Source organism: Melanerpes formicivorus, unplaced genomic scaffold (assembly GCF_026170545.1).
Source record: "Melanerpes formicivorus ecotype bairdi unplaced genomic scaffold, bMelFor1.0.p_v2 SCAF_71, whole genome shotgun sequence".
Lineage (NCBI taxonomy): Eukaryota > Metazoa > Chordata > Aves > Piciformes > Picidae > Melanerpes > Melanerpes formicivorus.
The window spans coordinates 2738456-2764209 of NW_027142423.1; the positions used below are offsets into that span (position 1 = coordinate 2738456).

Here is a 25754-nt window from a genome sequence, read left to right on the forward strand (position 1 = left end):
GAGATGTGGTACCTGGTTTAACTTCCTTCAGAAATAATGCTTAGCAGTTTGTTACCACATAACAACATGGTATGATTTTAATGGAAAGAAAATAAATTGTCAGTGTAATAAATTGGAAATTTTTGGGCTTGTAGAAGAATATTTTTTTGTAAGATTACCTGGTAATCTACTATCAAGAGAACTGAGCAAAGGCAATATAACGTACCTAACTTGGATAATGTCTGGTAGCATTCTTACACAACACTATTTAGGAGTAAGTGTGGAGATATTCTTGAAGGACTTGTATGTGGCTACTTGTTTGAAAAAAGCATTTCATTAATTTCTTTTGCCTAGTCTGCTTTTAAAGTCAGCATAGAGACTTATTTACTTGCTGAAGTTTGAAGATGCACTTGAATTTTGCTGTGTGCATGCAATCACAGGTTAATTCTTGTGTAAATGTTGTGTCTTTTACTGGAAAAAGAGTTAGCATGTTTGAGCATATAAGGCTCATCGGTCTCTGGTTTGGTTGTGCTTAAACATCATATCCTGCTTTACAGTCCATTTGCTTCACATCCTGTCTGTGCAATATGCAATATACAATATACATACCTATTCATATTAAGCAAGTGTAGTCCCCTTCTTATTTATGATCATGGTTGGAGGTGTAAGTCACTTCTTGTCAGTATTTGGGGTTTTTTCCATCTGAGGAAAAGAAGCAAACTCATTGATAAAATTCTTCATTAACAGAGGGCTGAGTATTGAGCACTTAGGACTCAGTTGTTTTTTGCTATTGCATTATTAGAAATGAAGAAAGTATGTTTTCATGCTTTTATGACTTTAGATGACAAATAGAGTATTTACTGCAACTATCATGACTTTCTGGGAACAATCTAAAAGCCTTATCCATTGGTGCTCTAAGTGATAAAATCAGAGTGGTTGTTTTTAATCTTACCGTCACAGTAGTTGTTAATAGAAATGGAGCTCTTTGGGAAGTGGCTTTCACATGGCTGTCAGATGGTGATACAAAGGGAAGTCTTACCTGTATTTGAAAGATGGGGAAGCTGAAATGAACAAACAGACTTTTGTCTCTTCCTCAATTTTATACTTTAAGTCAGAAGGAAAACTGAATCTCAGTCAAGGCTTGGTTCTCTGGATTGCACTACCTGTTACTAGGTGGATCTGTCTCTTGCAGCCCCTTAGCACATAACCAAGCATTCACCAGTGCTTAAATGTGGAAAAAATTGTTTCACAGAAGGTAGTAAATTATTAAAATGACATGGAAGTCGTGTCCAGTAGGGATTTTACTAGTTTCTTGGAAGCATATGTTGAATACATGTGGAAGTTGTGATTTTCAGACACGCCCATAAGTAGTATTTTTATTCCAGTTCTGCTTTGCAGGGTATGGTCTTTGAAAAAGAGCAGTAGTTTCAGCTCATCCACCACTCCCTTCTCCCCATCTAGCTCTGCCTTATTTTACTAATTTTTGAAGGTCAAATAGATAAGGGTAACTATCTTGCAGTTTTTCTTCAACTTCAAAATGATAAGTTTGGCACAATCTGATATAAAAAATAGGCTGTTAAATAAAATTTTCTACTGCTGCTTTTGGCTGTCATCTTTAAATCTTTTTATAAGAAGCTGCTAGAAGTTGATATTGAAGAGAAAAACCTTTTACTTAGAAATACACTGCTAGCTCAGTGAGCACCGTGACTACTTGAATCATGGTGATTGACTAATACACAAACATACTTATCAGCTGTATGTTGAAGTATAAGCATAAGGCTCTGCATTGAATGGAAAGTGAAACAGTGTCTGCCTTTACTGTTTCTATATAGTTTCCATATGTTGTGCACTGTAGGAGTATATTAATCAGATTTCATTCTTGAAATGATGGTTAGGTATTGATTTCATTAAAAATAATAAATATAAATGGTTTTAGCAATTTATGAAGGTTGTCTAAAGTACTGAATGTCTTCAAAAGATTTGAATTTGGTGAGATTTGTGAAATAGGAGAAATAATACACTAAGTAGTCCTGGGGAAATACTCCATCTCAGTTGCAGCTAGCAGAATTTTGGATGTTAGTCTTATTACAGCCCTATCACTACCTCCTAATTGTGTGCTAATAATATCTCATGCCCTCCTGCTCATACGATTGAAATCCTGGGGCTGCCTTATAAAAATGTTTCTACAAGGAAGTGATTCTGCAGTGCCTGTGGCCCTGACGGTTTCCATGGGAATAAGCATGAATCCATGTACTGTGAAATGTGTTATGAAACTTTGTATTGCAGAGAAATATGTTATAGCAGTGTGTGAAGCTTTGTATTGCAGAGAAATATGTTATAGCAGTGTGTGAACAGGGCAATGGAGAATTTAAACACATGAATGTCATGGTGCATGTTTACTTACATTGAGGTCATATTTAAAGTGTACCAGTGTGTTGTGAACACCACTGGAGATGGTTGTTAACCTGAACAGTTGTGCAGTCTGAAAAAAAAAAAAAGAAAAAGAAATTGGGAAGAGATTAGTCAGTTTGGTAAAATGCACCTTGATTAGCACTAGATATTTTTTCTGTGTCTCTGTTTTATTAAACTTTACTTTTCTCCACTGTTTAATGACTTTTTCCTTCAGTGCACAGCATTTTCTGTTTAACTTTTTCCCTTTGCATGAACAAGCAGCTCGCTTGGACATGAGTAAATAGATGACTTAAACAGATGTTTCATGGTACCTACAAGACATTAGCTAATTAAGTTCCTAGCAGAATCAAGAAAAAACATAGCCTATGAAAAACCAACCAAAACCCAGTAATCACCCCTTCTGAAGTTGTATTTGTACAGAAACCGGCTTAGTGTCTGTACTGTTTCAGTTCTTCAGGCTGAAATACACCCACCTATTTATATCAGATTTTAACAGTTCTGGGTATTAATTAATGGTTTATTTCATGTTCTGGGTCTGTTTTTATATCAAATCTGTGATCTTTATAATTTGGAGAATGTAACCTGTGTTTACAGCAACTGGGTGTGCTCTCAGTGCATACAACATATGTGTCAATCATTTGGCAGTGTCCTTAGGGAGCCTGGACTTGCACTGTGTGAACGACCACCTTCTCTGAAAGACTGGAACTGTTGGAAGATGCAGCAGGTGGGCTGTGCTGCCACAGAGGAAGGCTCTGTTCTCATTAGACTGGTTTTCCCACCCACTTAAAGAGAAGAAATAACAACTGGAAGAGTGGATGCTTAACAAAGCATTTCATATGGGGCATTAGCAGGTGGTGTTTTAAGCTTTGCATTTGGTTTGCATTGAATGTGTGGCAGAGTAACAAAAAGGAATGGAATGACTTTCTCCAGACTGAGCTTCAGGGTAAGCAAGGTACAGCTTTTCCAGCACATAACCAGTTGATGTTTAGGAAGGAATGATAAAATGCTTCTTGTCCTGTCACTAGATTTCACTTGTGCTCAGTCAGCTACTCACTGAGATGAAGTGGCAAGATACATTCTGTCTAGCATAATGCTATGTATGGATATTGCTGCCTTTTCTGTACTGCTGGAAAAAAGACTGACCCACAGCAAAGTGTTGAGTCAAATGACTATGAGCACTTCATGAAGAAGGAAGTAATATGGAAAACAATTGAGATTCCTACAATTACAGTGTAATAGGGTTCCTAAACCAAGAAGAAATCAGTGAAAATACTAATGTCAAATCAATAATCAGTTATAATTTGAGTTGTTTTCTTCAGCCTAATGTATGTACTGTGGAGCTGCACTCTTTGAAGATTACTGATGTTTGTACTTAAATCTTGAGGGTTGCAAGTGAAGTAGGTGGTATGATACCAGCTGATGTAACATAAGTCACTCGGGGAACAAAAAGATTTTCATAAGCTTCCTGATACTCAAAAGTACTCAAATGTTGCACGCTCCTGTACTATTCCTCCCTTGCTTCCTATGCCTCTCCTCAGGAAAAGGAAAAAAAAGGAAAAAAAGAAAAAATCCCTATAGTTCAAGATGGATTTCCAAAATGATTTGGTACTGAGGACCTCCATGAGACAAAACCAACAGAATTCTATGATCTATAATGTCCATGTAAAATTGTGTGTAGTATCATCATACGTAGTACCCTGCTTGAGGACCCCCTCAGGTCAATATGCATTGTTCATGATAGTTGAATTCAGGCACCACTGCAGGAAATTTCCATTCATGTGAGAAAGAGATTTTGATATTTGCATTTCATTGAGGTAGTATGACATGGCATGCATCATTCTTCTGTGCCTCCTATGTAATTATTGTTTTTAGGCCCCAATTTTCTGTTGAGTTCAGAAACAAGATTTTAACATCTGGTGTTTATTAGCTGTTGAGTGACATAAAATTTAAGCTTACTATTCCAAGAACTGTATTTTCAATGGCTTTGTAAATGCTGGTGTTAAGACTAGCTGGTCAAGATAAAGGTAAAATGCTGTGGGTCATTTGAGGCCTTGTATCCAAAGGATGACTCTCATAGTTGCTAGACAGAATGCTGAGGGCTAAGACTCCTTATTTCTGAACTTGCTGTTCAGAGGCAATGTTTTTAAAAAGTCATCTTGTTTCTTAGGTCTTCTCAGCCTTGTCCTTTTGGCTTTGCATTTTGCACAGATTAAGTATTTCTGATTACTTGTCAGGATTGAAGATACCTGCCACAACAATTGCTTTTAACATGTTGAAGGCCTTAATGGAAAACAATGTGAGGCTTTTTAAACTATTGTTATTTAAAATTATTTTTCTTTTTAGCTTCTTCTGAGATAAAATTAGTCTCATGATTTTTAAGAGCTTTTATTCCAAAGTTAAGGAAGAAAAGAGTAAATGTTTAGACATTGTATGTGGAATGGTCAAAAATCAGTATTTTTGACCCAGACAGTCTAGAAGATTTAAAAACTCTCTGTAGATGAGCTAGAATATGCATTGAAGTGAACTTAGGGTTTCATTGTCAATAGAGGTTGTCATATTTCTCACAACTGGGGTAACATGAAAAATTCAATCTCACCTATAATCTTCAGTTCACCTCATGGCACAACTTTGTGGTGGCAGTCTTGCATCCTGAAGTTTCATATCCAGCACCTAAAGGACAAGGGTATCAACCCATTGATTTTGTGCTGTTTGGATGCTTACTAGATGCTTTTGGATACTTTCTAGAACAAGTTTGGTTGGACTGCATTGATTAAGTTGGAATTTTTTATGCGTGCCTGGAAACATCTGTCTCCTTAATCATCTGGAGGAGAGCGTTATGTATATTGGACATGTGTTTTCGTACTCTTAAGTGTTGCAGTGGTATCTTTAATTTACTGCAGAGGTCCTTTTCTCCTGACAGGAAAGTTGAGAGACTTTGTTGCTGTCTTATCAAATAGTGCTATAGCCAGGAGACAAATCAGCTCAAGTCAGGTTTGTGCTTGGTCAATTTCCAGAACTTGTGTTTTGTGAGTATAGGATAAGTATTTATCTGTGGTGTGTAAGGAAAGGAAGGAAAAAACCCAATAAAGCAACAAAAAAGCAAACAAATAAACAAAACCTGCTGAGCAAACAGACAAACAAAAAAAACCCAATGAAAAACCCTAAACCCTCCTCTGGATCTATTAGAAAACAGTAAGATTTCCCACATTTCACTGCAATTTGTTCTAATCTTGTTCTTTTAAATTTTCTCTTTTGTGCTTGGGATTGCCCCAACCCATGAGCAGGATCTTGCTCTTGGCTTTGTTGAACTTCATGAGGTTTATGCAGGCCCGCCACTTAAGCCTGTCAGGGTCCCTCTGCATGGTGGGCTTTCCCTCCAGTGTGTTGACCACACCACACAGCTTGGTGTTGTTGGAAAACTTGCTGAGGGTGCACTCAATTCTACCATTCATGTCACAGATAAAGACATTAAACAGTACTGGGATACCACTACCAACCCCTGATGATCACCACTTGTCACTAGTCTCCACTTGGATATTGAGCTGTTAACTGCAGCTCTTTGAGTGCAACCATTCAGCCAGTTCTTTATCCACTGAATTGTCCATCTACCAAATCCATGTCTGTCCAATTTAGGATGTTTGTGCACGACTGTGTCATATACTTAGCACAAGTTAATGAAACACATCAACTAGCATTAAATAATTAATATAAAACAGTATTAAAGAGATTCACTTTCTTCTTCCAGGAGTACCGTATATACATTTTATGTGTATCAGGTAGAATCATAGAATCAGCCAGGTTGGAAGAGACCTCCAAGATCATCCAGTCCAACCTATCACCCAGCCCTATCCAATCAACCAGACCATGGCACTATGTGCCTCATCCAGTCTTTTCTTGAAGAGCAGCTCCCCCACCTCCCTGGGCAGCCCATTCCAATGGCTTATCACTCTTTCTGTGAAGAACTTCTTCCTAACATCCAGCCTAAACCTCCCCTGGCACAACTTGAGTCTGTGTCACCTTGTTCTGTTGCTGGTTGCCTGGGAGAACAGAGTGACCCCCACCTGGCTATAGCCTCCCTTCAGGTAGTTGTAGGGAGGTAGATACATTCTTTAGATTAATTCAAGCTCAATTGCACAACTTGTTGGCAGTGACATCTGAGATACTGAGAAAACTACACTAACCTAGGGCTTTGTGCTGGGAATTTAAGTAAAATTGTTCATGCTGTAACGCTTAAATGTAGAAGTTTATGGTTTGAGTTTTAAGAATTCATATGGAGAAGGATCCATGTGTGGTATGGATGTATCCAAAATATATTAAACTGTAGTAGCTTTTGAGACTCTTTTGCCAAGCTAAATATTGATCACAGTTTCACTAGTGTTAAATACTGAGAGGATGTGGTTGTCGTGGCGCCTTCCACATTTGATGGCCATGTTGGTTATGGTTGGTTTGAAAAGCACTACACAACTGTGTTATTTACACTCTCCCCCCATCCTCTCCCCAGATGCTGGCAGTTGGTGCTCGTGGTTGTGCCGACAAAGCTGTCTTGGGTGGGAAAAAATTGTAAGCATTCAAAAAGATTTAAATACTTGAATTAAGACTGTAAATTGGCTTGTTACATCATGTATCCAAGGGGCTAACAGAAGCTGTCTCTCATTTGATATCACATCTGTAAGAGACAAGCACAGGGACTGGAAATATCGTTTCAATATGGTGACTTCAAGCTCTCTTGAGCACAGTGATAAATGGATCCTCCATGCTTTGATTTGCTGTTGTCTCTCTTTAGAGAAGTACAAAAATGTGCATTTTAGCATATACATGTCCTTGCGGCAGAATCTTCTCAGGACCCTTCAAAGGCTCCTGATGGTTCATGTTATAGGTATTTCTGCAACTCTGAGACACAAACTTTTGAAGTTTGCAATTGGGATGTTGGGACGTAACCAAAGTTAAAATTTGGCATTATGCTCTTACAGCTAAAATATATATCTTTGAAGTTTTTAGTAGTTTCATAATGATTCTTCTGTTTTTTGAGCTATGACCTAATTCTTAACGTTTGAGCAATGCTTTGAAGATTAGAAGCATTGCCTGACTGCAGCCTTATTAAAAAAAATGTTAATTGAGGATTAGTGGCTGTTAAAATTTGACAGGAGACTAGTCCAAGTGATTTAATTACTTTGGTATTTTGAACAATAAATTTACAAGGTTGGGGCACTCTTGAGTTTTATTTAGGAGGTACTTGTATACTATTTTTATTCTAATGAGTCTTTGTGTACCTGGGTATTACTTCCATAGTAAATGTATTTACTAAATCAAGATGCATATGTTTATTGACTTGTGTGTTCAGAGGTATCAGAATTTAGAAAGCTGATTGCTTGCTCCTTTATAATTGGTGAATCAAATTACTTGCTACATTTTGTACTTGAGTACATAGCCTTTCCTGGTTGGCCAGCTGAATTACTTAAATAACAGTAACAGTTGAAATGTGGTTTGGTTACTGCTGATGTCACCTAACAGCAGTGAAAGGGCTGAGCGTGTCTAGCAGTAGTATTTAAGCTTATCTAAGCCACGAAGGATCCAAGGCCTATGTAAAACCAAAGAGACAATCTCTCTTATTAGATGAATAGGTGGATGGGAGTTTGGAAAGTGAATCAGTGTGGGATGAAAGATTGGTTATACTGGTGTTCATATATTTGGGATTTTTTTTCCTGTGTCACTTGGAAAGATTTATTTGTATTACTCAGTGTGTTGTTACTTGTATTATTTATATTAACATTGCTTACGTTTATTTTCAGACCAAACTGTTCAGGTTCTGTTCTGATGCTTCATAAATATAGTTTGTTGGTTTTTGGGTTGGTTTTTTTTGGGGGGGGAAGGGATGCCTTGATAAAAGTTCTCATTTTTGGGGGGATGTGTGGTTTACTCAATATGAAGCATTGGTTTGTGCAGTTAAATTGGTAAGAGTAATGGCATTGTCATTTGTATAGTGATCGTCTCTTCCTGTTGTATCTAGACTAGCAAACAAATGGTAATGACATTTTACACGTTTGAAACTGGTCTTGTTAGCACAGAGAAATAGTTTTAGTTCATGCTTGAAGATCTGTTTTTAGTACTAAAACACGAGTTCCTGTGCATGTTTGCTGCTTGCTCATATGGTAGTATTTTGATGGCAGGTTTTTCAATCCAAGTTTTAAGAGCCTGCTGTACTAAAGACTTGTGTCTTAATGTGCTAAATAAAACTCAGCAGAACAAAGAACAGAATGAAAAGAAGAATCCTGTGCCATTGGATGCATTTCTCTAGACTTGTTCATTTATCTTTTTATAAATTATTTCAGTAGCTAATGTATTTTCCAGTGAAGTCATAAACCTGAATCTCTCCAGCTTGCTAACAGGTGTGACATTTAGAATAGTAAGATCATGACCTCTCTTTCTAAAGGAGTTTCTTTCTCAGACTCCATTGGAAAACAAGTTTGCAGATAGGCCTAAATTGGGGTTTGTATTTCCCTGGATAATATCTGCTGTAGTCGTCAGGCTGGAGATGGAAAATTGCAGACTCGTGTAATAACTTCATTGTGTACTGGGGCATATGGTTAGCCTTTAAGAGATTTGGACTTCTAGTTTTATCTCTCTGAAAAATCATTGATAATCTCTGACAGCCCATACTCACTTCATTTGTGGCTGCTTTCTGTGAGCAGTTATCATCAGAAATGCTGCAATAAAATTGGCATTGTATGACAAATGCTTCTGGAATGGAATCAAACAGGCAAACAGGATTCACAGTAGCAGTCAGCCTGCATAGAAAACTCAAGGGCAAATGAGGAGAAAAAAAGTGGAAAAAGTGATGCTTACAAGATTGTAAACTTGTTGAGAATAGTTATATGGCAGGCAAAGAACATGCTGTGCTGCAACGTGTCCTGTTGGTTGTGGATTCTTGGACTGCGGAAAACAGAGCTCATTGCAGATACATGATAAACTTAACACTAAATGCAAGTTGAATATTATTTATGTGCAGGCTCTGTGGTAGAAGACATCCATCTCCTGCATCCAGGTGACTCCAGACTGGTGTTTGCTGAACTGCTTTTAGCACCGTTAAATTCTACCCTCTTAATTTTCCTTATTAGTTTCCCAAGATATACAATTTAAATTATCAATGTACTTAGTTTCTCTGCTCTGTAGACTTATTCTGACAATTTGGATAAAAGAATATGGCCTCAAAGGGTCTGACTAAGGGAGTGGAACATCTCTGTTGTGAGGAAAGTGTGAGGGAGCTGGGTCTCTTTACATGGACAAGAGGAGACTGAGGGGTGACCTCATTCATGTTTATAAACATGTGAAGAGTGTGTGTCAGAAGGATGGAGCCAGGCTCTTCTCAGTGATGTCCAATGACAGGACAAGGGGCAATGGATGCAAACTGGAGCATAGGAGATTCCATGTGAGCATAAAGAAATACCTTCTCACTGTGAGGGTGACAAGACACTGGAAGAGGCTGCCCAGAGAGGTTATGGAGTCTCCTTCTCTGGAGACATTGAAAACGCACCTGGATGCATTCCAGTGTGACTTAATCTAGGTGACCCAGCTCTGGCAGGGTGGGTGGTTGGACTGGATGGTCTTTTGTGGTCCCTTCTAACTCCTAACATTCTGTAATTCTGTGAGGGACGGATGTGAATGTATACTGGGGCAAAATGGTGTTACCTACCTGTGATGGAGCAGCTTCAGTGCAAGTATCTCTAGATGGGGGAGAACACCCAAGTGAGTGTGAGTAAACAAGGAATCAGTGGGGTTAGGCCTGTTTGATATTTATATGCAGCTTAGCTGGAAGAAAATATTTTTTTTCCATTCTTACCCCATTCCCCAAGCAGGGTGATTGTGAAGGTCTTGTTTTCCCATTTTACTCCAAGGAGGCAATGTATTGGTAAAGAATTTCCTTTCTAGTCACTTTTTTCTTCCATGTAACCTATGTTGTGGTACTTTAATTCATTGATGATATTTTTGTAGCTGTGACAGTAGGTTTTACTAAACAAAAGAAGGAGAAAGATAGGGACAGATATTTGTTCCTGATATGTAAATACGAGCTTAACTTTCTCCCCCTACCCCCCTTGTAAAATATTCACAGGATGGTTGAGCTGAAATCCATTAGACTTGTCTGTTGTTTGCCAACAGACATTAAAGTAGCATTGCTCTCATGACAGTGTAGTCCTCAGATGTTTTCTGGTGCATCTTGGCTGGATGGCTTAGGCTCTAGTGAAATAAAACCCACTTGTGCTGAACAAAGTGTATGTTCTTTCAAGTTGAATGTTTGGGGTTAGTGTCTTACCTTGTTCTGGTTCTCAGTGTTAAACATAAAATCTAAGTGTAAAGCATTTCTAGCAAATTATTGGCTGGTTTTGAGTGTTCATCCTATTCCTTGAGTTCAGGTTTAAGGAAGAAAGTGAAAATTATCTTAAAAATAGGAGTAATTTCTCCTCCTCCTTTCCCCCTTTCTTTTATTCATTTTTCTTAAATATCCTATGACACTGTATACAAAATATAAATTAATCTATCATCTGAAGCAAAGCTATAATGAGAGATAATAGTGAAGATTAATGCAATTGAAATTTGATGCATTTTGTACCTTTAAAAAAAAAATCCCTACTGGTTTCTGCATAGTTACTTTCAAGGAATTTGGTTTCTCGTACAATGTTTTCCTCAGGAGGGAGCTTATTGCCCTGGCAAGATAGCTTTTAACAGTTAAAGCAACAAGGCAAAGTGGAAAGGATCAGTAATTCATTTTAAAAGAGTGTTTCAGAAAACTGGTTTAGAACTGCATTTTTGCCATTCATTTAATGGTCTCTCTTACTCTCCTATAACACTGCTCTTCAACCTGTGCTAAAATTGCTGGTGTTTAAGCCAATAGCTCACTTGGTTTACAGCTCTGATTTATGCAACACTTAAGGAATTAAAAATCCCTAATAGGTAGTTAGAAGACAGAAAGCACATTATGATTGTCTTGTTTTGTGTTCTAGGTTGTGCTAAAGATCATTAAACATTACCAAGAAGAAGGACAGGGGAATGAAGTGGTCCAGGGAGTGCTGCTGGGTCTTGTGGTGGATGACAGACTTGAAATCACCAATTGCTTCCCTTTCCCTCAGCACACAGAGGATGATGCAGACTTTGATGAAGGTAAAAAAAAAAAAAAGAAATCTCTATGTGTGTATTTTTTTTTCATGGTGACCAGAAGCTTGCATGTGATCAGAAGTTTTTATTTGCCTTGAGGAATCAGTGGGTTACCTGCAATGCTATCCTGACTATCCACCTAAGTCTTCTCTGTGTCAGGAAAGTTGTAGAGCTAAATACTGCATTGTATAGACGCACTTAGTTTAGAGCAAGACTGTCCACACAGGAAATGCCATTAGTTTCCAGTCTATGTGTATGTATGCATAAATATATGTCTGTATGTAGTCAGGCATATAGATTGTCTCTTTGTGGATTTATTTATTCATGTTAACTACTCACTGAAAGCTTAGAGAGCAGATCTTTTTAAGCTTAAGACACTCTTAACTTGGTTAACTTGAAATCTGGGTGATATTTTAACTGATCTAGAAGTAGCATCAGTGATTTCTATTTGTCTTGGTGTTTCCTTGATAGTCCTGGTGATGTTTTGTTACTGCTATGCTATATATATGTGTGTGTGTGTATTTAATGACACTAGTAGAAATGCTTGCTTGTTAGGGCTTACAGAGAGAGACTAACTTCAAAAGTAAGTGAAAAGGAAATATTGTCAAAGTATTTGTGGTTAGAAGCTTGATTCTATCTAATTTTGATAATTCCATTTGAGCAAGATTACTTTATAAACTGCTTTTACTTGCTTGTAATGGGAATACATAGTATTAAATTAATATTTTATCTTATTACAAAAGAATCCCAGAGCCTGCCTTTAAAACAGAAACAATTTTTAGACTGCTTTGCCACTTGTTAAGGTTTCTTAGCTATTTTATTGCTTCTGTTTTGGGATTGTACAATTTGCTATATGAAAAAAACAACAACATGAGGGAGTCTAAATTGTTATGCATTAATAGGGTACTTGAATCAGACCTGTATTTTATTAAAGTGTAAGGATGTTTTAAAGATTCCTTCTTTTCTGGAACTCTTCAAATGATCAGAATAATCTACATTTTTAATTGGAGCCCATGCTAAGTTTTTCCTGCAGAGCATACTTGAATTATTTTCATGTAGCTGATAGGTGAGCAAATTGTGAAACAAATTTCTTATATGGCGAGATGAATCCATCTCTGAAACTGATGACTGCTATGCTGAAGCTGTAAGCCTGTGATCTGATATTCAAGGTTCAACTGTTCCTGCTTGGAAGAAACTTCCTTCCAAGATAGTGACTCTTATTTGTAGTCTTTCATCTTCCCTTCTTTAGCAAGTAGGCAGTAATCCTGGCGTTAAGTAAGGGGCAAAAAGCAATGCCTATGGAGTTTCCCTCACCTGGATGCCTTGGCTTGCCAGCCTTCTGTTCCTGTGCTAAGAGCACAGAAAACAGAGTGAACTGCACCCAGAATGGAAAGTGAACCTCTTAGTGATGCTGATACACACCTCTAGCAGGGATAGGGCATTTGCAGCCAAGTTGGGCAGCCTGACTGCTGAACTCTGTAAGCCAACCTCAAGAGTCATTTTGTATTACTTCTCATCTTCCCTAGCCTCTACTGTATGGGTAACAGAGAGGTTCTGTCTGTATCCTTCTCAGTGAAATACAGTTAAGTAGACTGAACCATTCAGGAAATGCATGGTGCTTATGTTCATTCTGCATTCCCTTCACTTATGGCTTGTTTGACCTATGTGGTAGAGGGTAGGGAAGATGGAAACCCAAACAAAATGGCTCTGAAGGTTGCCAGCTGAGCATTATGTGCCCTTTTAAGCTCCTTATAGAGCTGTCTTCTGTCTTGCCAATGTGAAAAACAGTAATGTTTTATAAACACTCCTTGTTTGATTTCCCTGGAGTGATATTTCTCTGCACCACCATCCTGCCAAATTTTCAAAAGCTTCTTTTTCTTTTCTTCTAGATAAAGATACTCCAACAAAGAAATCCCTTGTTATATGCCAGAACCTCAAAATTCAGGCTGCTAAAACCCAAACCAGACAGGGCACCTCCCTTCCCATAAAACTTGTATCAGTATCGGAATTTGCTTTATGTATTTGCACATATCAGAGCCCACAGATATGGAAGGAAAGTGTAAGGGTCTTGGCACTTCAGTTCCTCTATCACCTTAATGTTTTCCTCTTTGGACAGGATAACATTGTATTGTCTTTTCTTCTTCCTTAGTGCATGCTTTTATCTTTAGTTTTTTTCATCATCTAAGAATCTGGAATAGGAAGAATCATGTTGAGATTCCAAGTTTCTGAGCCTGCAGAAAGCAGTTCTTAGCAGACTTTGGTTATACTCAATCTTACATTAATGCAGGGAATGTTGCACTGTCTGAGGGGCTACACTCTCCTTCTGAGGGAAGGAAACGGGGAGCAGCCACAGCGTGGTTATATTTTGGCAGACTGCTGATCTGCAATGCTGGCAGTTGAATGAATACACCCAAAATCACTTCATTCTATATCATTTTGAAGGAGCTCTAGGAGCAGATTACATGAAAACTACTGATTTGCCGTGTGATGTCGAGGTGATCATTGTTAAGAGAAGTTTTGCTGATGTACAGGAAGGTTGTACTCGAGCAAACAAACTGTTGGATAATTGGCAAGACACGTTTAAGCTAATGTTTTCCTTTTGTAAACTGAGCAAATCTAATAGGAAACATGCTTTCGAGGGTGCTGAGAAAACATTGTTAATTTGAACTTGAAGTATGCATGCATAACATGCTTGTTAGCGACAACCATTTCTTCAGATCTCCTTAGATGTGCTTTTTTCTGCTGCCATTTTGTCTCTTCCTGCTAACGCCCGAGGTAATATTAAAGTATTTGCTACGAGAGGATTCCTGCAGAAGTGCTACTTTTATTTAAACCAATCTATACTAAAACTGGTTCTTTTAGTGCAAGAACATTTTCTTAGTGTGTTTTTAATGAGACAATTTCTAGAAGCTAAAGAGAACAAGAAGGTTTTTTTAGGTTGAAGTAATTCTTATAATCGACCTAGGATGACTGCCTACCATTTATGAATGCACAGGTGGTTTTCATCTTAGAAAGTTTCTCCTGCAGTGTCATCTTCCTGCGGTTCTTTGAGAGAAGTGTAATTTTTTGGTAAGATTTTCCTGTCAGGGAAGTCTTAAACACTTAGATCAGCCTGCTGCAGCACAAGGCTTTTTTGGAGGGGATGGGAGGGTTCAGTCCAGCTTTCTGTGTTAGAAATCTGTAGGTGAAGTTTAGTTGATGATGTGTGAGCTAATGGAGCGAAACTGCAGAACAGGGTTATGTTGTTGAGTCTTCAGCAAAAGATGCTTCAACATGAATCTCTGATATTTTAGGGCTCCTCTCTGGACTTTTGTTCAGGCATTAATTTTCAGATAACTGTGTTTCCTTTTTACTAGGGCGCTGAAGTCCTCTTAGGCATTGAATTTGTTTCTCAAAAGACAGTTCTTTAATTTTAAGAAGATAATTTCCGTTATTGTACATGTACAACCCCTACTCTTCCCTGCACCCAGTCCTCTACCCGATGAATTCAACTCTTGGTTAGGGAAAATCAGGAAGGAATCTGGCTTAGACACTTCTGTGAAATGTTGCAGTACCCCAACTTGTCTTTGTGGAGGCAGTTTCCTGAGAGTTACTTCCACTTTAGAGTGCTTCCAAACTGTTGTCTGAGCATAGTTTTGCTTTCTTTTAGTTAAGGTTTACCAAAAGAAAAGGGTAATGCATGAGGTTTATTTTCCTGCTAAGAAAGAAGTGCATTATTCTTGTCTATAAATCATATCTCTGAGTGACATGTCAAGTTCAATCCTCTGTACTACATTGTTTTTATGTTCAGTGCTATTCACTGAGTAGTTCTTCTCCCTGTTTAAAGGAAATTTATATTCCTGCTGTGGAAAGCAATAGTTAAAAATGTAGCATACATCTTGTAATTCGTTAGAGATCTTGAGACATTATTTTGATAAGGTATTTTGAAGCAGATTTTATTTCAACCTGATGTATTTTAGTACTTTACTTAGCAAACTGAGATGATAAATTAAGTGCTGTGGTAATTGTGCCAGTAGAAACACGGAGACAGTTATATAATTATACATCAAAATAGGTTCTAGAAGGTTGTAACTTTTCTGTCTTTTTATTACTATTCAGAGTTTCCATTAGATTCCCACTGATTTGCTTCAGATAGAAAGGTGATGGCTGCCTTCTCCTCCCCTTTCCATTCCCAGTTTTTACTTTCTTGCTGAGAAAATTAATGTTGATACTGAGTTTTCAGGTTAGAAGTATCTAGATGAATACAGGTATTAGACTCTTTAATCTTCTGTACTGTAGGTTGTTGTTATTTTTATTGTCAGTAACAACTAGAAATTGCATAATGCAACAAAACCACTCACCATTTTCTTTGCTTATGGCTTCTATTTAGCCTCACATGAATGCAGCTGTGTACAGTGGAATGTGCTGTAGCTCCTACACAGTACTTTTTCAGGATCCTAATTGGCCAGGGGGGACAGCAGTTTATACTGCTAAGCCTTACCTGCAGTGTTGTAGGTACCTGTGATATGTTGTCATTGCGAAAGGAGAGGGCTTCAGGTAGCTAAAAGAAACATGCTTAGAAAAGTTAGTTTAAGATAAAGCAATGAACTGAATGTGTGCTTTTGAACTACTGCCTAGTACAGTGAGAGCGCAGTGGGTGTTGTCTATGTAAAGGCCCCTCCTGTTTTACTGGAAGACTTGTTCTTGAAGTTACTTTCTTGAAGTGAAGCCTGTGGTCTGCTACGCTGGTTTAACATTATAGAGGCTTCAAGACTGAAGTTGTGTGGGTTCACAGGCTTTTCAGTTTACTGTGTGCCACTGCATAAGTGTGGTGGTGTTTGGTGGACTGTTTGGGCTTTTGAAAAAGCATTTTAATAAAGAAGGTTACTCTCTTGTAGAATTATATTTTTTCAGGTTAATGGTGTAGCTCAACAAACAGCCTTGTGAGCACAACTAGAAAGATAGTATGAAGCTGTTAAGGTGCTTGAAACCTCTGTGTGGTCAAACCAGAATCTCCTAGGCAGTATGCATCCACCTACAGGGATCCCATGGACTCTGAAGTTCATTTCTTTTGCTAGTATTGCTGTAGAAGCCTTCTAGCTGCATTGATTCATCTCCTTTCTGTAAAGACTTCTGTCAAGGCTAAATGTTGTCAGTTTTTCTTGGGAAAATAACCTTCCAGTTATTCCTATTTAAAATATGCTGGTATTATAACTCAAAACATTTATCCTTGTAGGCATATCTTCTATTTCTCTTCTATTGTTGCAGGACAGAACTTGAGCATGCTATAACTGTGTTCTGAAAAGGCAGTTGCAATTTTAGCTGTCACATGTCTTCCTTTTTTGTTTAGGTTTATTCTCTTTGTGTGTAACAGTTGGTAAAAATAGAGAAGGTCACATGTATTGTCTTTCATTGTAAGAAAACTGAACTTTTATGAAAAGCAGAGATCCAGTTATATGGATTTTAAGTTCTATTTTGTTTCGCTAAGGACAGGAGCAGATGACCCAAAAGCTTTTAAATCATGGCCATGGTTCTTGCTTCAGTTGTAGTCCATGTGAATTCCTCAGCTGTGGTTTTTTTGTAAGTTCCTATAGTAATTTAGGAAGAAACCTATGCTATGTAAATGTTGACTTTTCAGTTATTAAGTGCTGGCAAAAGCCCATCAGATTTGTGCTTGCGTTTCTGAAATTTCACTTTTGTGCTCTGTGTAAAAAGCACATTGAATTTTAAACTTCTTTTTTTTTTTTTTTTTTTTAAATTATCTTTTAAATTAATTAAATAGTCTGTAGACTTGTTAAGGATTAATTTATATAAGGAATTCAGATGATTATGACAGGGTAGGTAGCTGTTAAACACACAACGGTCTCGTTTGGGGCCCCCCCTCCTTTTTTTAATTGGGTTGCCAGGACAGATAGTGCAGTGCACTGGTTGGTTATTGTCATGTAATGAGATATATCACATAATCAAGGTTCTTTAAGGAAGCTGCTAATCACACCTGAATTATTTTGTACCTGTCACTACTGTGAGTTCTCAATTTGTTTCCTAAAAGGAAACTAATATTGATGCAGTTTGCATAGTTGTAATGGTTCAGTGGAGTAGCAGGCATGCAGCATGTTAAATGTTTTGCATAAGTTTTCCTGCTGTGCAGACTTACCTCTGCTGGAGGTTTCTGTCGTTATTGGGCCGAGAAGAAATTAAGACAAAAGGCTACTTTTAAGGGCACAGTCTGAAGTGCCCTTTATGTTCAAATACCTGAACTTGTCTATGTCAGATACAGCTTGAAGTATGTTTTTGTAGTCAAAAGTGCTCAAGAAAAAGGGCTTTTAGTTATATCAAATACAACAGAGAAACGAGACGAGTACGTGTGCATATCCTCATCTCCACTTTAAAGCTCTTTTCCAGCCGGCGGTGGCTGTAGGCGGCGGGACAGCAGCAGGCTCGGCGCAGCCCCCGTTAGAGGGCACTCGCACCCAGCGCACCGCGCTCCGGGCTGCGCTGCTTCTGAGCCAGCAAACCTGGGGCTTGCAGACAGGCAGAAGAGGGATAAACATTATTTCCATCTGATAAGATTCATCTAATCTTTGCTACAAATGTATTCCGAAACTGTTACAAAGTGCATTGAATTAAATACAATCCTACTGACTCAATGGTTTCTCTTTTTTTTTTTCATTTCTTGATTCAGTCTAAACATGCTGCCTGAACTGTAGAGGGGTAGCATTGGATTCAGGCACTTTTATATGTGTCTCTGTATCCTAAAAGCAGAACAGAAACTTTCTTGTTTTGAAGGTTCTCTTCTTCACTTCCCAAGTCTACCAGGCGTAACTAAGAACTTAAATAAGTGGGTTTATACTGCTGGACTGTGGAGACTTAAAATAATGCATATTCCTTTACTCACAGTATTGCATGCATTGCCTGAAATGCTTTATTTATTGCATTTCTGGATTTTCAAGTTGATTTTTTTACTGTAGAGGCGATGCTTTAAAGTGGTAGGCAAATTCTCTTGTTCAACATATAATTTTGAATCAAAAAAGGGAGATAATTTTGCTCTTTAAAGCACCAGGCATATTAAAGTCTTACTTAAATCCAGCTTCATTAAAATTCTACTGCAAATGAAATTAGTGTAATTTGCTTTTAAATGCAGAAATATTCTGTCTTTTATTTTTTCCCCCCCTTTTTTTTTCATTTTTTTGGGGAAGAAAACATGTGATTCTGATTTTCTTTTTAAATAATCCACAATTACAATGGACATTATTGTTACAGCTAACAAACTTCCACACTAAACTTTATGGTATGCTTTGTGGTTATGCTTCAGAATAATCATTTAACAATCCTAAAAGTGAAGTTAGAGAAACATCTCCCTTAAGTGATAGGTAGTTTGCTGTGTATTACAATCAGAATAAGCTGGAAGTTTGTATCCAGCTCAGTTTTGCTTTAACCATTTCGCTATCTGGGAGTTTTGAATTGAGGATGAAATTTTTGTTTGATGGTTTGTGTTCTGTCTTATATTTGTAATCACGATGCACGATGGTTTAGTTTGCCCTATGGATATTTCACATAGTTCTGTAACGCTTGCAGAAACTCAAGGGTTTTTATGTGATCAGCAGAGTGAATGCCCAATTTCTTTTCCATGCAATTTAGGCAAAATATTACAAATGAGCTACTCTAAAGTCGATTTTTCTCGCTAATACAATCAGCTTAACTTTGACTAAAGACGTAAAAGTGCGCAGGAGAGGATAACCAATTAAAGAATTAAAGTCAAGTCAGATGTTAAACAACTGTTGTTTGATTTCAGACATCAGTATCTACATCAGACATCAGACTATATTGTAGTTTGTGGTAAAGGTTTAAAAACATTAATCTTTCTGCTTACTATTTATTAGGGAGAAATAAAATGTACAGGTTATTTACCCTGAGCAGTCAAAAGCTGTAAAACCAATTTTTGATGAATTACAAAGAATCTAAAGGTTGAGTCTTACAAATTCATGTAACATATTATTTGTTCATTTGGGGGAATATAAAGGAACTCTGGAGTATATTTTATATTCTCACACAAATTAAATTGCACAGATGCAAATGATCTTGTGTTTGTGTTTTATCATTAACTTGTAGAAATATTATGGCAAGCAATATGTAATGTTCTAGTTCCTTTTAAAAGCAGCCTTCTGTATAATTCCTTTAGCTTTTCTACTACAGATTAGTTCATGGAGTGATATTGCTGTGAACATATGGCAAAGGTGAAATTTGTTGGCTTTTATTGTTTTCCAGATGTATTCTTTATCTTTTACTAAGTGTTTGAATTTCACTGTACTGTAATTCAGAAAAAAAAAGTCTGGATATTGCCATTTGTGTGTTAAGGAATCAGTTTTTGCAGGAAATTGCTAGAATGTATAATGGACATCCTGGTAGATCCTGTATTCATCTTACCCAGCTGAGGTAGGTGCTGCATTGGGTGTCTAAAAGGTAGAAAAGCAGTTTTAGGCTGCCTTTGTATTTTGAGAAAGTTTCAGTCCAGAAGGAATCCCTGACCATGTAAAGATGACATTGTCAGTTGTGTTGAAACCTTTGTATTTCTCCATCCTTGATTATGATTTTCCAGTCTTGGATAATGTGCTGTAGGAGTGGACATGCCTATTGGACTGCCTTGTTCACTCTTTCTGTGCTTTCTGCATGTCTTGTTTTGGTCAGTAGCATGTCCTTTCTTAAGAGACCCAATTGCTTGTGGTCCCTGGGTTACTCTGTAGCTTTGGCCAGTTATTTTTACTCTATGCTCATATTTGTTCTTTCAGTAACACTTCTCCCAGTGTGACTGGACCAAGAGGAAGAGAGTGTTCTTATAACACATTATTATTACCTCTTTCCATTCCCCCTCCTTTCCTTCTTTGCTAATGCAAGTATTTAGCCATTTCCTTCCCTGCAGAATGCTGCAATAAACTTGAGGGAGCTGAAGAAAAGCATGGCAAAATGAACAAATCCCACATACTACTATTTTTTTTTTCTGAGAGCCAAAATGAAGGAAATGCCTTTGGTTCTATTGAACAACAATTCAAATCAATACACCTGGACGGAAAGTATGAGAAACTGATTGGAATAAATAATAGTAGTAAATTAAGGAAAATGTTTGGTTCTTGTTTCTTGCTCTGTTATGGATTTGTCAGCTTTATAATCTGGAAAAATTATGTAGCATTATTCTCCTCTAAGAGAAAATGATAGATGCTAGAGATACAGAGTACATTAAACCCAAGTGACACCTTTTTTGTTCGTACTGTTCATGTTTACGTTATTGATGGTTCAGTATTGAATATTGAATTGAATACTTCAGGAACTGACTGGAAATCCATTTTACTAACAGGGAGCCTACTTCAGCAGGGGAGTTGAAGGGGTAAGAAGTTGATTCACAAAGATTACTAACCTGAAAGGATTTTGTTAGAGAAATACCAGTCTTGGCTAGAAAATGGAAAAAATGCTTAGCAGGTCCTCTAGATCTGTATTTTGGCATTGAGTATTTATAATTAGTATATGGGGTGAAATCCAGTGATGCAGTCAAAAATATATGGAGAGACTGAGAAAGCTCAAACTGAGCAAATCTTGCCTTTTGCTGTAGTCTGGTAAGCCTGCGTATAGAATCTTAACAACAGCAAAATTTAGGGGGGGAAAAACCCAACTTCTTTAGAACATTACTGAAGATGAGCCAGGTGCATAGCTGCACATGTAATAATGTCTAGGATCTTAAGTCTGTATAGTGCCCTATTGACTGCTTCTACAATGTGCTTTTATTGCAGATGAAGTAGTTCTCACCCATGTAACTTCAGGACATTAAGTATATTTTGGTTTGTAGTGTGTTGGTCGAGAAGTTGCTGTGCTTTTCAGCTTGTCTTTTGCTTCATTGTTTGCTGAATACACAGTTTGATTTCTTTTATTGGATTACATGCTTCAGTTCAGCGTAAATTCGTGGAGTAGGAAAATGCACATTAAAATAGATTGTTTACTCTCCAGTAAAACAGTCCTGTGTTTGTAGGTTTAGTGTGATGAATCCTCGATGCACATAGTTATAGCCAGCATGCAGCATTGTGGAGTTACAGTCGACAATAGAAATGGAAAGATTTCTTAAAACTTGTTTAGAAAACAAGACAGACATGTTCTTTGTGCAGTATATTTAGGTCATGAGGGACATCTACTTAGGATAATTTTTTTTTAACACTTGCTAACAATCCTAATATAATATGGTCTATTCATCAGTCATATTGTTCCTTGCTTAGCTAGTGTGGATTTTAGTGATTCCCGATGTGCATTCAGACTCCTTTAATTGCTAGTTTCTTGCTGTTCTATCTTATTGTTTTTAGGACAATGCATAAGCAGGCACAGAATAATCAAAACTGTTTTCCTGGCCATATTAGGCACCTAACAGGAGATATATTTGCTGTGTGTGTTTTTTGCAAGTGGAAGTCGCGTTGAACCGAAATAAATCTTAACGGGAAACTAATCCAACGAGATTTGAAGGCGCTTTTCAATTTGTCTGTGAATATACATCTAAAAATATGTACTTATATATACATGTGCATGTGTGTATATATATACTTTATATATATATATATATATAAACCCTTAATACATACAGTATATTGTGGAGCTTTTATAGCATGCATTTATGCAGCAGAAAAATTAGACATGTTAGTTAAAAAGGCACGAGAAATACCGAACATCAGATTTTGGAGCGCTCACTAACTTGTGCCAGTTTTGTGCTTTTGGTTGAGAAAGAAAAACTAATTCAGAGATGTTTGCAGGATAGCTGAAATGTAGTCTTTTATGTTCTCATGAATGCAGAATTTCACTTGATTGTAAGACATTTGACATTTGAAAAGGTGCATGTGATGTTCTCAAGCATGTGAAGCAGTAAATAAGGTGGACAGTGTTGGATCTCATTGTCTTAGCGTAGAGATCTTATGGTGAATTTTAGACTTTGATGCTAGTCTAACAGGAAAACTGACCAAATTTCTGAGAGGGGTATTTGCACCTTGAGTTCCACGTGTAGATGGATATAGATTTGACTTTTTTTCATTTCTGCCTAGCATGTTCTTTTTTTTCTTTTTAGCAGTTTGTATTGTTCCACACCATGTTCTTACCTACTGATAGAGTAATAGCTGTTTAATGCTTTAGAATAATTGTTCTAATCACTAAGTATTTTATCTTAATCCATCTTGTGCAACTCTGAACTATTTGTGATAATGAAAGGAAAAAAATAAGTAGAAACTGTAGCTTGTGCAGCAGATTGGGGTAAACTTTCTTCATAGCTTACTCCAGATGCTGAATCTTGTTAAATCTTATCCCTCTGTTCAGTTTTGGGAGGAAACAAGAGAACTTTCTTTGCTAGATTTGTTACTCTCATTTTTACACAGTTGTCTCAGCCAAGTAAAATAGATGAACTTTAAAAATCCTGCATGGCTGCAAACAATGAGAATTAGGGTGATTTCCCCCCCCCAATTTTAAACGTGATTTTTAGTTCTGTTCTAATAAAACCTGTGCTTAGGGAAACTGTTTCAGGCTATTAAAGCTATACCAATGAATGGGAATAAATCAGCTGGTGGTTGTTAAGTCGATTGAGTATGGTTGAAAGACCAAAGTTTCTGAAAATGTTGATTTCATTCAGAGTTTGAATCTGTAATAGCATGGCTTAATTGAAGCATTTTACTGGACTAGATGCTTGTTCTCCATGTTAAATGGTTGAATACGTGATTAATCTATGCACTGGTGATTAAAAAAGTTTGGTGAAAGCTTTATACAAACTACTTTAAGTATTCTTCGTGAAATGTACAGTTTAAGCATAGAGCTGCTAGTGTTCTGTGGCTTCAGCCTGCAAGAAAGAAATGAGGCAAGACCATTTGAGAAAGGAATTGAAGACGTTGTTGTAAGGATGCAGTTTGGACACTGGGTGCCACTCCTGGTACACACTGAGGCTTGAAAAGTTTTCTCACGCAGTGGAACAACAAGCACTCTTAAAAATGGAGGTCTTTGTTACTCATGAAATTCTGGAGGTCTTCATCCTCTGAGCATAGTGGTTCTTCTCGTTGCAAAACATTTCTGAGTTCTACAAGGAGCAACTGAAGCTACAAGGGCTGGATTTTTTATTTGTCTAGACTTGATGTGTTGTTCTCCAGTTGCGTAGCTCCCATCATGGACAAGAAAGACAAGCTTGGAGCACCAAATATTCAGGAACTAGACCAAACATGGCTATTCTTGTCTGGAATAGGAAAAGCAATTTTGAAACAAACAATGAAAAAAAGGAATCAAATGCCTCCTTGGATGTGTTGTAGATGTTTTTTGTTTGTTTGGGTTTTGGTTTTGTTTTGTTTAGTGGGTGGTAGTTGTGGTTGTTTTTTTTTTGGTCATGTGCTTGTTAGATAATACAGTGTCAAAAATCATTGAGTAGTGTGTTACTGATAAAAGACTAGATCTGCTTGGGGTTGATAAGCTTACAGAAACTTGGAGGCATGTACTGATGGCTGCCAATAGGCACACAGTGCTGAAGAGGAATGCTGAGGAGACAGTGTGAGGGGTGGGAGTAAGAAGTGTTCAGATGTAAACTGGAACAAGGTTATTGCTCTCATCTTGAAAGCTGTGTAGCTCAGACTAGGAAGCATGACTTGATTTATGCTTTACTCTGCTCATGCCCAGAGGTGTCAGCTGGCTCTGGGTGTCCTAAACATTGTACAAACACATAACCTGCTTAAACGTTTTAGAAGCAGCACGTAAGCTTAGATGTCCAGGTCTTTATGGCTTTCAGCGGAATATTGGCATCTCTACCTGGCCGTTTTGGCAACTGAATGGGTAGTTATAACTGGAAGGCAAGTGGGGGTTTGAAAGGTGAATGTCCATAGCATTTTATAAATGTTAGACTTCTGAACCGGATTTTCATGTAAAAATTCTCTGTTTTGTTCAAATAGCGGGTCAGAAATTCTGGTGTACTTCAAGCTGGGGGAACACAGGATGCTATTTGAAATAACGAATGGCAGAGTGAGGGATGATAGAGCTCCTGGTAAAATTCAGCTTTGATGCAGGGGTGTAGAACTAAAAACAAAAGCCTCTCCATCCTCAAATGTAGAAACTTGAGCTCTTAATTTTACTTTTTAATATGCTATCTGAAAACAGAATAGAGCACTGTGAATAACAGGACTCTGTGATGTTTGGGTAAGACTTCCAAGCCACTTTTCTTATAATGATGCTTCAAGTGAAAAAGGAATTGGTGTGTTTGGATGCATAAAGCACAAAGTTAAAATGAAGAATAAATATAAAATTATTTTTTCTGTCTTTCTGTTTATTTTTGTTTTGTCAGCTTGCTGTCAAAGCTTACACTCCTTTTAAAGCTGAAGACTTTCTAAAGCAGTTAAAACTATAAAAATACTGATTTTGTTTATAATTGAAACATGCAAGTGAAGTCTTTTAAAGCTTCTGTTAAGTTTTTTGAACTTTACAGGACAAACAGATGGTCTTCCAGAAAACTACTGCAAACATGAGTCACTTTGTATCTCCTTTTGTAGTCATCTCAGCTTCGTGTAGATAGTGTATAATACAAAGCCACATTGGTTTCTGTGGTTTTGCCAACAGTGACAAAAAAAGCCTAACTCTTAAAATAAGTATTTATGAATTAAAAAAAAACCCCAAATTAGACCTTCTTACCAAAAAAGCACCAGGTACATAAGCAGAGATGGAATTGAATGAACTGGCAACAAACCTTATATTGTTGACACCTGGAAATATATTAAACGGGCCACTTGAAACAGTGAGTGTGGTGTATGATAAGATAGAGCCACCTGGGTTTTATTAGGCTACTTGATGCTTTGATCACAACTTTAAATAAAGAGTTGTCTGTTTAAAGTGTCAATGTTCCTTGTCATCACTACGATTTAGATTTTGATCTGACACAATAGAAAGAGGAATTGCAAAACCAAAACAGTACTCACATCAGAAATGGCTATGGGAGAGGTGCTAGTTCAACTTGTTAACCTTGGAACAAAAGCAGCTGTTAAATGAGACCTGTAATCTGAAAGAAGGCTAGGAAATGGTTTGCAGCAGAGGTGGGACACTTCTGCTTCATGCCATGGAGAGCAATGAGGTAGCTCACCCTATCTGGGAGCAGAGGTTCACTGAAGTGGTGTGCTGCCATCTTGGGAGGATACAGACAAGCTCCTTTAGGATTTTCCTTTGCTTTCCTTTCATGCATTTAAATATCACTTTAACATGAA

General features: G+C 37.5%; 1 protein-coding gene across 1 annotated transcript in view; it reads left to right on the forward strand.

Moving 5' to 3' along the window:
• The window catches only part of EIF3H (eukaryotic translation initiation factor 3 subunit H), an 83617-nt gene that overhangs the window by 6142 nt on the left and 51721 nt on the right, over nt 1-25754 (forward strand). Inside the window, exon 2 of the mRNA XM_068163239.1 lies at nt 11388-11544. Coding sequence (XP_068019340.1) covers nt 11388-11544 — 157 coding nt within the window. The remainder of the gene's footprint in view (nt 1-11387; nt 11545-25754) is intronic.